The sequence below is a fragment of the Meriones unguiculatus genome, assembly GCF_030254825.1.
Source record: "Meriones unguiculatus strain TT.TT164.6M chromosome X unlocalized genomic scaffold, Bangor_MerUng_6.1 ChrX_unordered_Scaffold_30, whole genome shotgun sequence".
In the NCBI taxonomy this organism is placed as follows: Eukaryota; Metazoa; Chordata; class Mammalia; order Rodentia; family Muridae; genus Meriones; species Meriones unguiculatus.
The window spans coordinates 11,438,943-11,455,173 of record NW_026843706.1 but is presented as its reverse complement, the minus strand read 5'-3'; the positions used below and the strand labels follow the sequence as shown (position 1 = coordinate 11,455,173).

The 16,231-nt window shown below is 40.7% G+C and overlaps 2 protein-coding genes across 12 annotated transcripts in view; one reads left to right on the top strand and one right to left on the bottom strand.

Annotated features, from left to right (window-relative positions):
- The window catches only part of Gk (glycerol kinase), a 78,444-nt gene extending 71,170 nt beyond the window's left edge, over positions 1-7,274 (bottom strand). For 5 of the 9 annotated variants that reach the window (XM_060376697.1, XM_060376694.1, XM_060376698.1 and 2 more), the window contains exon 1: positions 6,882-7,274. In XM_060376697.1, coding sequence (XP_060232680.1) covers positions 6,882-6,959 — 78 coding nt within the window. In that variant the 5' untranslated portion in view covers positions 6,960-7,274. The remainder of the gene's footprint in view (positions 1-6,881) is intronic. The other 4 variants (XM_060376693.1, XM_060376691.1, XM_060376692.1 and 1 more) reach the window with 4 other exon arrangements.
- A 4-nt stretch (positions 7,275-7,278) lies between these two features.
- The window catches only part of Tasl (TLR adaptor interacting with endolysosomal SLC15A4), a 203,450-nt gene continuing 194,497 nt past the window's right edge, over positions 7,279-16,231 (top strand). For 2 of the 3 annotated variants that reach the window (XM_060376701.1, XM_060376703.1), the window contains exon 1: positions 7,358-7,507. The gene's annotated coding sequence lies outside the window, so the exon portion shown is untranslated. Of the gene's footprint in view, positions 7,508-16,231 lie in introns of all 3 variants that reach the window. The other variant, XR_009589120.1, reaches the window with a different exon arrangement.

Genomic DNA, 16,231 nt, shown 5'->3' with positions numbered 1-16,231 from the left:
CTGGCAGTTGGAACAAAATGATTACACAATCATTATTCACAGTGACACACCTGAGCCCTGCCCAGGGCCCACTGAACCTGACTCACAAAATGATAGTAACCTGCAGTACTTACTCAAAGTGGTATTTATTCATATCTTGTGAAAACAATTAATGAATTTTTTTTTGGTGGATAAGTCATTCATATATGACTATAATCCTATAATTAGAAGTGACATTTGACTGGCGGAGTCCTTCCTCAATCTTTCTCTATTCTCATGGCAGTACTTAGTAAAATCTGCCCCAGAGTATAAGAGACTTGGACTTGAATTCTTGTTCCACCAGGTATTCTATGACCTTGGGCCCAATCTTCAAATCCTCAACCACAATCTCACCACCCATACGAAGGTGATTCCCTGAATACTATCTATATCTCATCAAATGACATTAGGCTAGGAAAGTTCTCAACTCTGTCCTTGACATATTGCAAGTCACAATGCTCTCCAGACTTTTTTGTAAACATTTAACTTAAAGGGGAAAAAAAAAATTAAGTTAGCAAAGTAAAGAAGGAAGTTGACTGCTTAAGCTGAAACTTCTTTCTCATAAAGAAATTGCCCCTCCTTAAAACCTGTTACACTAATTCTCTTTCCAAGAAGTTCCTACTCTGCAACCTATGTAACCATGTGCCAACACAGGTTCAATTTCCTATCAGACAAGTTGGGAATTTTCCTCTAGTACAAAACATTTGCACAGGATCTCAAAACTTAGTTTTTTGAGAACTTAATGAAGACATAAACATGTGGGTAGGGGAAATGAGTAAAGTTGTGTGCCACCAAACCTGATGATTTTAGTTCACCCCCCCCCCGAGACCTACACAATGGAAATAATTGACTCTCAAACCTGGTGGTGGCATCTGCCTTTAGTCTCAGCACTCTGGAGACAGAGGCAGATATATCTTTGAGTTCAAGGCCAGTCTGGTCTACAGAGAGTTCTACAACAGCCAGAGCTATAAAAAGAAAAACCTAAATAACAACAAAATGACTCTCAAGTTGTCCTCTGACTTCCACACAAGTGTTATACTGAGTATATGTGCATGTGCACACATACAAACACACAGTAAATAGATAAAAATGCAAGAAAACATTTTTAAAGAAACAAATTGCCCAGGAAAGGTGGCACATGCCCATAATCCCAGCACTTGGGAAGGCAGACGCAGGTGGATGAGTTAGAGGCCAGCCTGGTCTACAAAGTGAGTGCAGGACAGCCAAGACTACAGAGAGAAACCCTGTCTCAAAAAAACAAACAAAGAAATGTGATTGAAATGAAAGGTTTGGGGTCTACAGAGATGGTTCAGTGGTTCAGAGCACTTGTTGCTCTTCCAGAGGATCCAAGCTCAAATCCTAGCAACCATATGGTAGGTTATAGTCATCTGAAACTCTGGTTCCAGGGGATCCAACAGCCTTTTCTGGGCACAATACACATGTGGTAAACATACAAGAATGCAAGCAAAACACCCTTACATGTATAAAATAAAAGAAATAAAGTGGAAGGTCTACTACTAAAATCAAAGAAAATGATCAAATTCGAGTATTTTTTTTCTTTTTTTTCTTTACTTTTTTTTTTTTTTTTTTTGGCTTGGTGTGGTAGCTCATCTGTAATCTCAGCCATCCAGAGGCACAGGCAGGAGGATTGCTGCAAGTTTGGATTCAGTCTTGGCTACATAGTGAGACAGGATCTTTGTCTCAAAAAAAGGAGAAAGTTTATACATTTTTTGGCAAGTATGAAAGAAAACCTTAATTAAAAGTCATTTTGATCTATTAAGGAAAAATTAAAATCTATGTAATAGCCAGACATGCTATTATAATATAACCTGTAATAATATCCTGTAATATTAAGTATTTGGGAAGTAGAAAAAGAAGGATCAAGAATTCAAAGTCATTCCTATTACACAGTGAGTTCAAAACCAACCTGTTTCATAGAAAACAAAGAATAACAAATATCTCAATTTAATAAACTGGTGACTTGGGCTAAAGAGATGGCTCTGTGATTAAGAGCACTCTTCCAGAGGTTCTGAGTTCAATTCCTAGCAACTACATGGTGGCTCACAACCATCTACACTGGACTCTGATGCCCTCTGGCATGCAAGTGACCTACAGATAGTACACTTTTTATGTAAAATAAAGCGTTCTTCCTACATGTTAGCAGTGGGTACCAGGTCTCACTATAGACAGTTATCAGCCAATATGTGGTTGTTGGAAACTGAACTCAGGACCTTTGGAAGATCAGCCATTGCGCTTAAACTCTGAACCATTGCGGCAGTCCCAATAAATAATAACTGTTTAAAAAAATAAATTGATTGTTGTCCGTCAACAAAACACAAATTTATTTGCTATACTGATGATTAAAACTTTTTAAGGAATACAAGAATGAACAGGGCTTGCATAGAGGCCCCTTTTCCAAATATAACAGGTGTATAATTAAATACAGAGGTAATGGGGATAAGGCTAGCGATAGTAGTATGAAAGAGGTACAGGGTTGGGGTGGGGAACTCAGTGGCTGAGCACTTGCTTAGTATGTGTGAGGCCCTGCATTTGATCCTCAGCACCACAAAAAAAAAGTAAATAAGTGCTATAGGAAGAGGGGAAAGATCTTATTAAGGTTTGAGGAAAACTACTAAGATAGTTGCTGAACTATTATTTACAGGTAGAAGAGAACCATAAGAAAGAGATATGGGACATAGGGAAAGAGGCAGTCACTTTGGATGAAAAAGCCAAAATATATTTTTAATACTAATAATTTTTTTATCCTAATAAGAGAAGGACAAAGCTTACGAGGGTTATTGGTCTCTAATCACTTAAATATGCAAATTAAATGAAAACTAATTAGATTGTGTAATTCTCTTTACCTTTGTGAGCTTTCTAGAACAATCCCTACACACTGTACCCCTTCCTGAGAATGGAAGCAATTATTGTTGAGTCATCATTACAACATGGAGCAGTAACATAGAAACATCTCCTGGGAATCACCTTATGATTGAAGCACTTACTCAGCAGATCCCCTATCTTCATTCCCCAGGGAGCAGTTTATAACCAAAGGGAACACTACCTTGTTAAACTATTCCCAAGTTTTCCCAGTTGGGCCTTTGAAACATTTTTCTAATACTTGTTTCTTAAGGAATAGACAGTGTTCTCCATTAACAGTTATTTTTAGTTATTGTTTATTTATTTTTGTTTTCTGATACATGGTCTCACTATGTAGCTCAAGTTAGCCTAGAACGGAATAGCCCAGAGAACTCTCACCAATCTCCTGCCTCAGCTTTCTAAGCACTGGGATTACAAATGTGTACCATCAGATCGGAGAGATGGCTTAACGGTTCTAATAAGACCCAACTTCAGTCCCAATCTCCTGTGTCATGAAGTTTACAAATGTCTGGGACTCTAGCTCCAGGAACTCATTGTCCTCCAAATGGACCCACATACATGTGAAACACACACACACACATACACACACACACACACACACACACACAAACACACAAAAAATTAAAAAAAACATAATGAAAAAGCATAAGGCACCACATCTGACTTTTAATTTTTACACATCTTTTTCCATGCAGGGAGGAATCTTTTGAAATTGAATATAATTAGCACACTCATATAGAGCCCGATAAATGCAACCAAATTTGTTTTTAGTATCTACCTAGGGCCTTAAATAGTCTAGGTAATGATCTACATTCCAATGAGCAACATTCCCAGTTTGTAACATAATTTCTGTTTGTTCTTTTTCTTCTTTGGTTGGTGTTTGTTTTTGTTTTTGTTATGTTTTGTTTTCTGAGGCAGGGTTTCTCTGTGTAGTCCTGTCTGTCTTGGAATTCACTCTATAGACCATGCTAGCCTTGAACTCTGCTTCTGCTTCAGAAATATTGGATTTAAAGGTATGTGACAGGAATGCCTGGCAGTGGTTTTGGTTTCGTTGTTGTTTTAGATAGGTCTCATATAGCCCAGGTTGACCTAATGGCAGATGATTTGAACTTCTCATCCTTCTGCCTCTACCTACCAGGATTACAAGCATATACCTCCATACCCAGCTTCTGAAACTTAATGTTGTTCATGTTACAAACTGACACATGATTAGAACATTATGAACTTGATATAAATTCATTCTCTATCAACGTAAAAAGATGACTTTATGTAACAAAATATGAAGGACCAGAAATGACCTGCAGTGCTTGGACTACATAGGTAACACTATGAAGATCAAAATGAAGGCCAGCTTATTCAGGCTGGTTCCTAAGGAAACCTCTAAAGTTAACAAATACTTTACTCACACTCATATAGGGCAAAGGCTATACAAACTTGGAAACAATTAGCATGCTTGGTTTGGCTTCGCCAGTACTAAGAAGCCAGGTTTGGTGGTGAATGTCTTTATTCTCAGCACTCAAGTGGAAGAGGCAAATTTCTGTGAGTTCAAGGCTAGCCTGGTCTACAAAGCCAGTCCAGGACATCCATGTCTCAAGGGGGGAGAGGGAGAGAGAAGAAGAAAAAAGCAGGAATGTTTGCCAAAGACTCTAAAGCACCAGCTTTTACTAAAGTAAGTGGAAGATCTAGTATCATGAGCTTGTCTTCCTCATTTGCAGTGACAGCTGTCCTCTCCTTGGCCTGGATACACTATTACCCCTACAGCCATTAGCATGACAAATTTTTTAAATTATTTTTATTACATTTATTTGCATGGTGTGTGTGCATGCCACAGCACACATGCAGAGGCTAGAGGACAACTTGTGAGAGTTATTTCCCATTTCACTCTGTAGGTCTAGATCTACATTAGATCTAGATCAGATCATTAAGATTGACAGCAAGCACCTTTATCCATCCACTGAGCCTTCTCTCTAGGCCTTAATATGATGATTCTGTAACATGGCTTCAAAATTCAACCAACCTGGCTAATTGTGGTGACTTGTGCTCATAATTGTAGTACTTACAGGCTGAGGCAGAATTGCTACAAGGTTCAGACCACCCTGTGCTACATACTGAATTTATGAACAGCCTGAGCTACATAGCAAGATACTGTCTTAAAATAATCAGCTCATGGAGAGACGGCTTAGCAGCTGAGAGCACCAGCTGCTCTTCCAAAGGACCTTCATTTGATTGCCAACACAGGGTTGCTCACAATTGTCTATTAACTCAAGTTCCAGGAGATCTGACACCCTCTTCTGGACTCCTCGAGCACTAGGCACACAAATGGATTATAGACATACATGTAGACAAAATACCCACACACACATTAAAATAAAAATTAAAAAAACAGTCTAGATTTTCAATAAATGGTTTGTTTTTAATAAGCTCAGAAAATGATGATTTTGTAGTTCATATGTTAATCAAATCCAGTTAAGCAGACTATCTTATTTGTGAATAAGGATTACTTTATAAACATTTATATGAATATAAGGCAAAATGAAACCTACCTTTTGCGACCAAAATTTTTTTTTAATGCAGATGTGAAACAATGGTTGGGAAACTAAAACCAGGGTTGTCACTAAGTAAGATTTAAATTGAAAGTGGACTGAAAGTTTCATTGAGAAACAAAAAAAGACTTCTCACGATCACAACACAATGCAGGTTTTAGCCGAGTGCTAGTTGAAAAAAAAATACACGTGTATGTGTGCAGGCACACACACACACCGCACACATACATACACACATATGTATAAAATACAGGAAGAGTTGGGAGTGTAGCTTACTGGTAGAGTGCCTGCTTACCATGCTACAGGCACAAGGAAATAACTGAGAAAAAATTATGTTTGATAAAGAAATAAAGAGGGAGTTAATTCATCACTAAATATTTACATCAACTTTCCAGGTTAGTCAATTGTCACTGACGCATGGGCTTTTATGAGCACTCTATTCACTTAAATTACTTCTAAATGATCTCACTGAACGGAATGCTAGATCATTTAAAAAGCAAGTTTCCCAGCTGTGAGTGAGTAGTGGCGCACAACTATAATCCCAATGATTGCCAAGCTGAGTCAGGAGGCATGAGTTCCAGGCATTTCTGGGGTACATAGGCAGACCCCATCTCAAAAAACAAAACAAAACAAAACAAAAAAAAAAAAAAGAAAAAAGAAAAGAAAGCTAAACGGTCTAATTGCAAAACTAATCAGCAGAGAGTTATTTTAAAAGCATGTCTTTATGGTAAAATTCTAGTCATGCATACTAAATAGAATTGCCCTGTCACATTAAACAGTCAAGCAGAAGGGTCAATATCTGATGTTAATAGGCAAAGTTAATAAGCTCTTGGAATGAATTACAGATTACATAAAATAATTGCAATGTTTCTGTTTCCTAATTTGTTCTGCCACCCACTCAGTAGTCTATCCTCTGCAATTTCTGTGGAAGAGGATGACAATGCATCACTCTAATACTTTATTCATTCTACCGCTCGAAAGCACGCTATGTTGGGTTACCACAGCCATGACACAGCTTTACCTCCATCCAAGGACGTCCTTCCTGTGCCTAGCAGGCCAAAATCTCCTGGGGAAGACCGCAGCAGTGTCAGTGTTTCCACCTGTCCCCTAGTGCACCTGGGTTGCTCTGCGTTTATGCTCCAAGAGTACTCACTCTCTTTGGGAAAAGAATCTCCCCATTGGTATGTGACCTATGTCCACCACCAAGGTTAAGACTCTTCAACTCTGTTGAGAGGTTGGTCTTGGAAAGCCAAGATGCCCCCAGGCCAGGACAGGGCAACCTCAGAATGGTAGGTCCCCTGTTTGGCCTCCCCTCCTCTAGCCCCAGCAGCCAGGGCCAAGGAGAGAAAGAAGAGAGGACTGAGGACGCAACACCGCGCCTTTCCGTCCTCCAGCTAGTGTCCCAGTTCAGGAGCTGAGGAGATGTCACCCTGGGCTCACCAAAAACCGTGTCGAGCTGGTACCCTGGTCCACTGCTCCCACCAATGGCCCCAGAACTGCTTTCTTCGCGGCTGCCATGGAAATCAGTCAGCTTTAGTTTGGAGAGCTTAACACGGCCGGTCTCCGGGGTGATTGTGGAGGGCTGCGGAGGGAGGAGGAGTAATAGCCAAGAGCGAAGCAGCGCGCTTCTCCTGGAGGCTCCCGCGGCTCCTAGGCAGGCCCTTTACCCGCGCCTGGCCGCGTCGCCACGCCTCTCCGCCTTAGGCCCCGCCCCGGCCAGCACTCTTTGAGGCTTGGGGGGCATGGCAAAGGGGCGGACATTGTCTTCAGGGAGGCCGCTGAGCGTCTACAGAAAGAGAACCAGCAGGGGGCCAATGCAAGAGCAATGAGACGTCACGGGGGCGGAGTCCGCGCACGGCGGGGCCAGTGGTTGGAGAGGCGTATCACATGTTTGGAGGCGGGAGAAGCGTCCCCCTTTATCCAAACTAAGGCTTAGCGGCCTCTGCCCATTGGTCGGGAACATAAAAGAGCCCACCCCCCGCCCTGGGCCCTGCCGTTTGCACCAGGCTCTGAAGCTCTTGCCTGCGGAAGGAATCCGAAGTGCAGAACCTTCTGTTCCCTCTCCGGTAGGCCGTGCAGAATGTGACCTGAGTCTCCTGATGGACGACCCGGTTCTTTCTTTCCCGCACTCTGAGCCCTAGTTAATAACAAACTCTTCTACCGGGATCGATTCGGGGTGCGACCAGCCGCGGGAGCCACGTGAATCCCTCACCTTCGTAGGCCAGGGACAAAGAGTGTGGAAGTTATTTCGGTTTATCATTTAAGGAAAACATTTCAAATCATTGTCTCCCAGTGCTGCAATTTGACCAGCCACGAAGGAAGTACCAGACACCTCTAGGCCCTGATGTGCCCTTGTTCTTTTTGCTTGGCTTCACTGGAGTATGCCCTCCCCATGCGCCATTTCCTCTCTCTGTTAACCACTATGGAGTAGGTTGGGAGCAAAATGGGATTCTCACTTGACCTTGAATTTACCTTGCCTAGATCCTTTGTATTCTAACGGCTTTCAAACTTCGGGCTGGATCCACAGTGAGAAATAGTTTTCACCACAGCCTGAGACTGGTGTTTGTGTTCTCCTCATTGCACTTGCATTTTTTAATGTATAATAATTATACACTATAGAGTCATGCATATTTTAAAATATTTTCTAAAAGCATTTCTATCTATACTATGCATTCTATGTATTTCATTCTAATGGCACACCATTTTTTAACAGCTTGACTGAAAAAAAAAATCACTAAATTTAGCTAGGTGATTTAGTGCAAGCTTATAATCCACTTGGTAGGAAGGGTGTTGGGAGAAGGATCAGAAAGGAGTTCAAGGCCACTCTTCGCTACCTTACTGAAAGAAAGAAATCACAGAAATTGATTTTGTAAGCCACCATGCTACCTATCATCTTCAAAATTGATACTATTCCCGTTCTCATTCCTTCCCTTTCCCAAATCCCACACTATTTTGCAGCATCCTTTCTATTTGCACTAATTTACTTTATGTATCACATCATTCGTTCATATTTTTTATATACTTTGTGTATGTTTGTATAGTTTTACCACACTTATACTATTAAAGGACAGTTTCCTTTACTCTGTCCAGACAGCAGATCCTGGCATTCCAGATGCGCACTGGTTAAAGAGATGCTACACTTGCTGAGAATTGATAAGTTTGCAGGATGTCACTGTTTTTTAATTTCCTGGAATAGAATAAGAGGGAGGCAGGCAGAATTGAAAATATATAAAGGAATTAGGCCAACTTCTCTGTCAAAATTGTGATAGGCATTAATTGAATAATTTATATGGGTAAGGATTTCCTTGGTTCTAGAATTCAGTAAAAACAAAGCCACTGACCTTACCATGTTTGACCATTAAAAAAAAAGTTCTGGGGCTGGAGAGATGGCTCAGAGGTTAAGAGCACTGTCTGCTCTTCCAGAGGTCCTGAGTTCAATTCCCAGCAACCACATGGTGGCTCACAACCATCTATAATGAGATCTGGTGCCCTCTTCTCACGTGCAGGTGTACATGCAGACTGAATAATGTATGCATAATAAATAAATAAATAAAAGTCCTGACCACATTTGAACTTTAGCACAGTTGTAGCTCAGATTCCAACAGGACAGCAAATTTAGCAGCACAATAGGAGTCAGAATTCAGTCATTTCAGACTAAATGGAAGTAAAGGTACATGAAAAAGCCTTAAATTAATTTTTATCGTGGTTCTTACAACAGTGTGTATCTCTGATTTCATTGCTTTCACCAAAAGAAAAGTAAAAATCCAAAATGTTTGATTTTTCAAAAAAATCACTCATAGTTCAGATATTCTCTAAGAGACCAGAAAAGAGTCCTAAATGGGAGAGTCTCAGCCTGTCTTAAGCCATACCCTAAATATTTACTCTTAACCTTTCACAGATTTATTTTTTCTCTTTTATCTGGGCTGTTGGATGTGCCTGGAATGTCTGGACATGATAGATAGAGACAGAATGATCTGGAATTCAAAGTCATCCTTTGCTACATGGAGAATTAACACCAGATGGACCTATATAAGACCATTGTTTATTATCTCTTCAAGCTGTAGCTCTGATCCAGAATTTCTGTATGAATGTAAAACAATTAATAGGTACTGTAACTGCATTTTTATGTTGTCAAGTGAGACAGTATAAAATGTTTGAAGTAATACTAGTAGGACAGCTGAGATCAGATATCCTTCAGTGTCATATCCAAGACTAGAAATTTATTCTCCTGACATCAAACTGTGTGTTCTTCACAACGGCCTAAATGAATGGAGGGACTTAGAAAGGAAAATGGATAGAAAAGAAGACAGTATATGCTGGTCCTCCTTGATCATCCCCTGACCACTATCACAGATGTAAAGGCAAAGCAGGGGAAAAAACCCTTAGCGTCTTGGCTCTGCCATCCAACACTTAATGTCCATGACCTCAAATAACTCATGTCTTCTTTTTGCTCACTTGTAAAATAGGGAAAATGTCACTGATAGTGACGTGAATGAGCTACTGGGACTTAATGATGTAATGCCTCTGAAAGCACTGTACAAGCAGTATGGCTAGGCAGGAAAGTCAAATTCATGTAGTCTTATTGTCAAGCCTTCTTTTGCCCTAGAAATCCAGATGTGAAGGCTAGGACGGAAGTTCTGAATGCAAATAGTTTAAGGGGTCTAAGTCATATAAACCATACCCTGGTATTATTTTCCTTTCCTTTCTCCTTCTCTCTCCTTCTCTTTCCTTTCCCTGGGGTGTCAGGTAACCCATCCCAGCCTCTAAGTCTATTTATGTTTTGCAGAGAATTAGGTAGATCCTTCTACTTCCACTTCCTTAGTGTTGGGATTTCAGGTATATGCCACCCCATCTGGTCCTTCCTGTCATGATTTCTGACTCGTAGAGCAACTGAGAATCCAGTTGTTTCACTTATTTTTTCTTTGGTTTTTCCTGTTGTTAGTGAACTTACACAGACTTTGCATAAACAGAAAACCCATTTTTCCCTAGAGAATGTTCTTGATCTTCTCATGTTTGCCTAATAACTAGCAGTTATTAGTTTGGTGTGGTTGTTTACACCTATATGCTCAGACAGATCTCAAGAGGCTGAGACAGGAAAATTGTTAAGAATTAGAGGCCAGTGTGAGACCCTATCCTTTAAAAAAAAGTTCTTAATTTTCAGCCTGATCTATTTGAAAAGCTAACATTTTCTTAATTCCTCCTGTGTTTTAATTATGTATATTGATTAGTATGGACAATAAAAGCATAACATGGAAAATCAGAGTTAGAAATGTTTGTAATTGAAATGACTTGAGAGATCTGTGAAGTGTTCATGTAAGGTGGCAGCAGATGTAGAAACAGATAAGGAATTCAAACATACTTGCTTTTTAGCCTCTTCTCTTTGCAATTTAGAGAATCTGTTCATATGCATGTTTGTGATCTAAAGGTGAGTTTAGCCATGTGGTGAAGGCCTGCAATTCCAGCTATTTGGAATACTACAGAAAAAACAATCATAAGATTAATACCTGCCTAAGCTAAAGAGTGAGTTCAAGGCCAGCCTGGGCAGTGACACTGTGTTTCAAGATAAAATGTAAAAAACATGATGGGAATGTAGCTCAGGAGTAAAGTGCTTTCCTAGCATGTGGGGTGGGGAGAGTTGGTTTAATATCCCTTACAAAAGTATTTAACTAGTAAAAATTGTGCATCACTTTGCAATGTTTTAATCATAACATGGTGAGACTATAACAATGTCTTGGGGGTCTTTTGTGAATGTGACACAAACCTCAACATATCTTGGAAGAGGGAATTGTATTTGAGAAAATATCTCCATAAAATTGGCCTATAGACAAGTCTAAGGGGCATTTTCTTAATCAATATGGAAGAGTCCAATTCACTGTGTTTGAGACCACACCTAGGCTGATGGTCCTGGTGCTGTAAGAAAACAAACTGAACAAGCCACGATGAGCAAGCCAGCAGGCAACACTCCTCCATGTCCTCTACATAAGCTCCTGCCTGCAGGTTTCAGCACCTACTCCCTTTGATGATGGACTGTAATGTGGAAGTATAAGCCACATAAACCCTCTCCTCCCTAAGTTGCTTTTGGGTCAGGTGTTTCATCACCACAATAGAAAGACTAACTTGTGATAAAAGATACCTGTACACTTGGAGATTAATACGGGAAAAAAAAAAAAAACCTGTTTGCTAATAGTGTTCAACTGGTTCTGGCTAATGCATGAAAGGAAACCATCTTCAAATGAAATTTTACCAGCTTATAAGCCTTACACATTCCACATATGCTGTCATCCTAAAATCTTCAGGTCCTAGCCTCAGGGTGTTACCCTTTGAACAATTTAAACAGAGCTAGGAGACTGCAAGTCTGAACACTTGGGTAGATGGGAAATTTACACAGTAAAGATGTTGCCAGAATTATTTTTTTAACGATTTATATTTATTATATATATAGTGTTCTGCTGGTATGTGTGTCTGTGTGCTAGAAGAGGGCACCAGATCTCATTATAGATGGTTGTGAGCCACCACGTGATTGCTGGGAATTGAACTCAGGACCTCCGAGTTCAATTTTTAAGAACATTTAAAAATGAAAAACTCAGGACCTCTGGAAAAGCAGCCAGGGTTCTTAACTTCTGAACCATCTCTCCAGCTCCAGCAGCATTATTTTTAAGCACACCAATGCTGTTCTTTTAGAATACTTATTACCCAGGTTCATTTGCCCACCTGCAAAATTATTAGAGCACAGGGGGACTTAGTGGCAGACCAGGAGGACTTAATGATGCTTTTAACCCTGCACTACCCTATTGAAATGCCCCTTCAGGGTATGTTCTTTGATAGGGGGAATGGGCCTAATGGCCAGTTTGTACATCAGGATTGTGTCCATTTGCTGTGGGAAAAGAGACTAATTGGTGGTCAATCTTGGTGGAACAAATGTTAGTCAACACACTTTCTCAGCAACCCTAAACTTCTATTATGGTCCTCAATTGTCTTTCTTACAATTTCTAACAGTCCTGGTTAGTTAACTACTTATCTCCCAGTCATATTGGGGCCAGTTCACCTTTAACTAAATTCTACTCTGTGTAATTTAGCATTTCCTTGGAGAGGAATTTTAATTCAGAACATGGCTGCTCTGGCAAGAGATCACATCCAAAGACCTTCTGGTCTGTGTGAGCCAGCTGGAATACAAACACGCCTTTAATCCCAGGAGACAGCAGCAAGTAGATCTCTGAGTTCAAGGCCAGGCTGGTATAGAGCAAATTATAGGTAAAGAAAATCTTAGGTCCAGGTATGGTGGTACATGCTTTTAATCGCAGCACTCAGGAGACAGAGACATGCAGATCTCTTGAGTTCTAGTCACTCTTCTGTTCAGACAGTTTGGTTGAGTCAGTGAGTTGAGAGGCAGTGCAGTAGAGTTGAGTTCGTGGCAGTTCATGGGATTCAGAGGCAGTTTTACCAGGATGGCTTTACAGAGACAGGTTGATGATGGAACAAGCTAAACACAGGTGAAGACAGAATGAACCAGAGAATGAGAAGGAGCCAGAAGATTAGAGGGGGTTGCTTGAATTAGTTTGAGGCAAGCAGAGCTAGTCAGTGAGAAATGGAGAGAAACCAATTTGAATCAGTCCACTTGGAAAGGTGTTTGAAGTTTGAGCCACCACAGCTGAGTTGAACTAGCCAGCCAGGGATCAAAAAGAAGTAGAAAGAGTGAGTCTATTCAGCAGTAAGTCTCAGAAGCTGAAAAACTTTCATCCTGTTTTGTTTGTTTGTTTGTTTGTTTGTTTGCTTGCTTTTAGACACCGTTTCTCTGTATAACCTTGGCTGTCCTGGACACTTTTTGTAGATAAGGCTGGCCTCAAACTCAGAGAGGTATGCCTGCCTTTGCTGAAAATATTCTAAATCTAGATTATATTGTATGGAGGCTAGAAGTTTCCAGGACTAGAAGGCTAGGTTAGCAGGTGGATACAGTAAGCCTCTGATTATATCAGGCTAATAAAAGTTACTTTTACATTTCCTAAGCAAGTTTCTTTTGTAGCATCAAGTTTATTACTTCAAATTTATCCTGACTCAAACTAAGGTAGGCGGCGATTCTCAAAATTTTCTTGTACCAGAAGAGCCTAAAGGACTTACTATAAATTCAGATTGCTGTCAAGTGGCTGTGGCATGTGCCTTTACTCCAGGTGCTTGAGAGGCAGAGGCAGGCAGATCTCTGAATTCCAGGTTTCCCTGGTCTACAGAATGAGTTCCAGGACAGCCAGCGCTATACAGAGGAACCCTGTTTGGAAAAACTAAAATAATAATGTTGTAACCTGCTTAAATTCTATAGCCCCTCTGTTGAGACCTACTTCATTTCTTAGCAAAACTATGGCTCCTCTGTTAATACCTGCTGTAGCCTGTACCATAATGGAAACCATTTTGCCTCCAAGTATGTCTCTATGGTTTCATTTCTCAAACTTTGTATACTTTGTTACCTTGACACTCTATGCAGCACCCCCCAAGCTGTAGAACCAATCAAATTAAAGGTTAGCTAGAAATACTTTGTCTAGCCAGTCAAGGTGTAATGTTGCTTCCTATACCTGGATACCTGGTTGCATTTTTGTTACCTGGTTGCTACCTGATTGCAATTGTTTTTGTATAAAAAAACCTGCCTTAGAAGCAGACCAACCTCATAGTCTGGCTCCAGAGTCCAGATTATGGCCTTGGCCAGTCAGTTCCTGTTTGGTGTTCAATAAACATCTGTTGAGCTCAGTCTGGTGTCTGAGTGGTCAGTGAGTAGCTATTCCTGAACCCATAACAACAACAACAATAATAATAAAATTTTAAAACTCAGGTGACTTTAGCTGGTTCTGTAGTTCATGTAGTTCATTAGTTCATTAGTCAGACTTTTTTTTAACCAGGCCAGCCTGGTCTACAAGGCAAGTCCAGGACAGAGAAACCATGCCTGGGTGTGTGTGGGGGGGAGGGGGAAGGATGGGCTCTGGATTGCAATGGTGGCACACCTTTAATCCCAGCACTAGGGAGGCAGAGACAGGTGGATCTCTGTAAATTCAAGGGTAGCTTGATCTACAGAGTGAATTCCAGGAAGAAACCCTGTCTAGAAAACAAAACCAAAATAAGTCTTCTGGACTGGAGAGGTGGCATAGTGGGTAAAGTTATATGCTACCTGACTTTGATACCAGGTACTCAAGTCATGGAAGGAGAAAGACATTTCCTCCAAGTTGTCCTCTGATCTCCTTTTGCATCTTGCCATCCATCATATGCATACATTCACTAAGTAAATTAATTAATAAAAAAATATTTACGGTGCTAGTTTTAAAATTTAAGATGGCTCTGTGTTTGAGAGCACTGAATATTGTTCCAGAGGACCCAGTTTTAATTCTCAGCAACCACATCCAGTTCCAGGAATCCTGAGGCCCTCTGGATGACATAGGCACTGCACACATGTGTTACCCAGACATACATAGGCAAAACAACCATACACAACGATTATTTTTAAAATATAAGCCCTTGGCCAGGTGTAGTGGCACACACCTGTAATCCCAGCAGTGTGGGAGACAGAGTCAGGTGGACTGCTGTAAGTTCGAGGCCAGCCTGGTCTACAAAGCATGTACATATATATACATATATGTATGTATGTATATGTGTGCCCTTTTTATGAGTTAGTGCTTCTTTGTCTCAAATGTTAGGTTTCTGTTAAGTATCAGATAATCCATCATTCTACTAGCACATGCCTATACTCCCAACACTTGGAAGAGTGATGTAAGGGGGCTGGGAATTTAAGACTAACCTAGGCCTTGTTCCAAAACAGAAAAAAAGGATGAAGGGAGGAAACCTGTTATGATGGCAATTACTGTACTTCCTGCACTACAAGAGGTGGAGATGGGAGGATTGGGAGGTCAAAATTACACTCACCTATATATTGCACTGAAGACCAACCTTGTCTACATGTTACCCTATCTCAAAATGACTAAAGCAATATGAAGGAATTATTTTTATTATTTTTATTTTTTTCTGTAAATCACAGGTTATTTACTTTGTATCCCAGCCATAGCCCCCTCCCTCATTCCATCCAAATCCCACCCTCCTCTCATCTCTTCCCTGCCCCTCTCTAAGTCCACTGATAGGAGAGATCCTCCTGCCTTCCATTTGACCCTAGCTTATCAGATATCTTCAGAACTGCCTGCAATATCCTTCTCTGTGACCTAGTAAGGCTGCTCCTCCTTCAAGGTGGGAGGGTGTCAAAGAGCCAGCCATTGAGTTCCTGTCAGAAATAGTTCTTGTTCCCCTTACTAGGGTACCCACTTGGATACTGAGCTACCATGGGCTAGGTTATATCCGAGCAGGGGGTCTGGGTTATGTCTATACATGGTCCTTGGTTGGAGATACAGTCTCGTAGAAGTCCCCTGTGTCCTGATGCTCCTTGTGGAGCTCCTGTCCTCTCAGGTCATACTAACTCCCCCTTCTTTCATATGATTCCCTGCACTCTACTCTGCCGAAGGTTTGTTTATGAGTCTTATCATCTGCTTTTATACAGTGCTAGGTAGAGTCTTTCAGAGGCCCTCTGTGGTAGGCTCCTGTCCTGTTACTTGTTTACTCCTACATCCAATGTCCATCCCGTTTGTCTTTCTAAGTGAGGAATGATCCTCTTACCCTGGGTCCTCTTTCTTGTTTATCTTCTTTAGGTGTACAGATTTTAGTATGCTTATCCTATCTTATAGGTCTAGTACCCACATATAAGTGAGTATATACCTTGTGTGTCTTTCTGCTCCTGGGATACCTCACTCAAGATAATTTTTTCTAGTTCC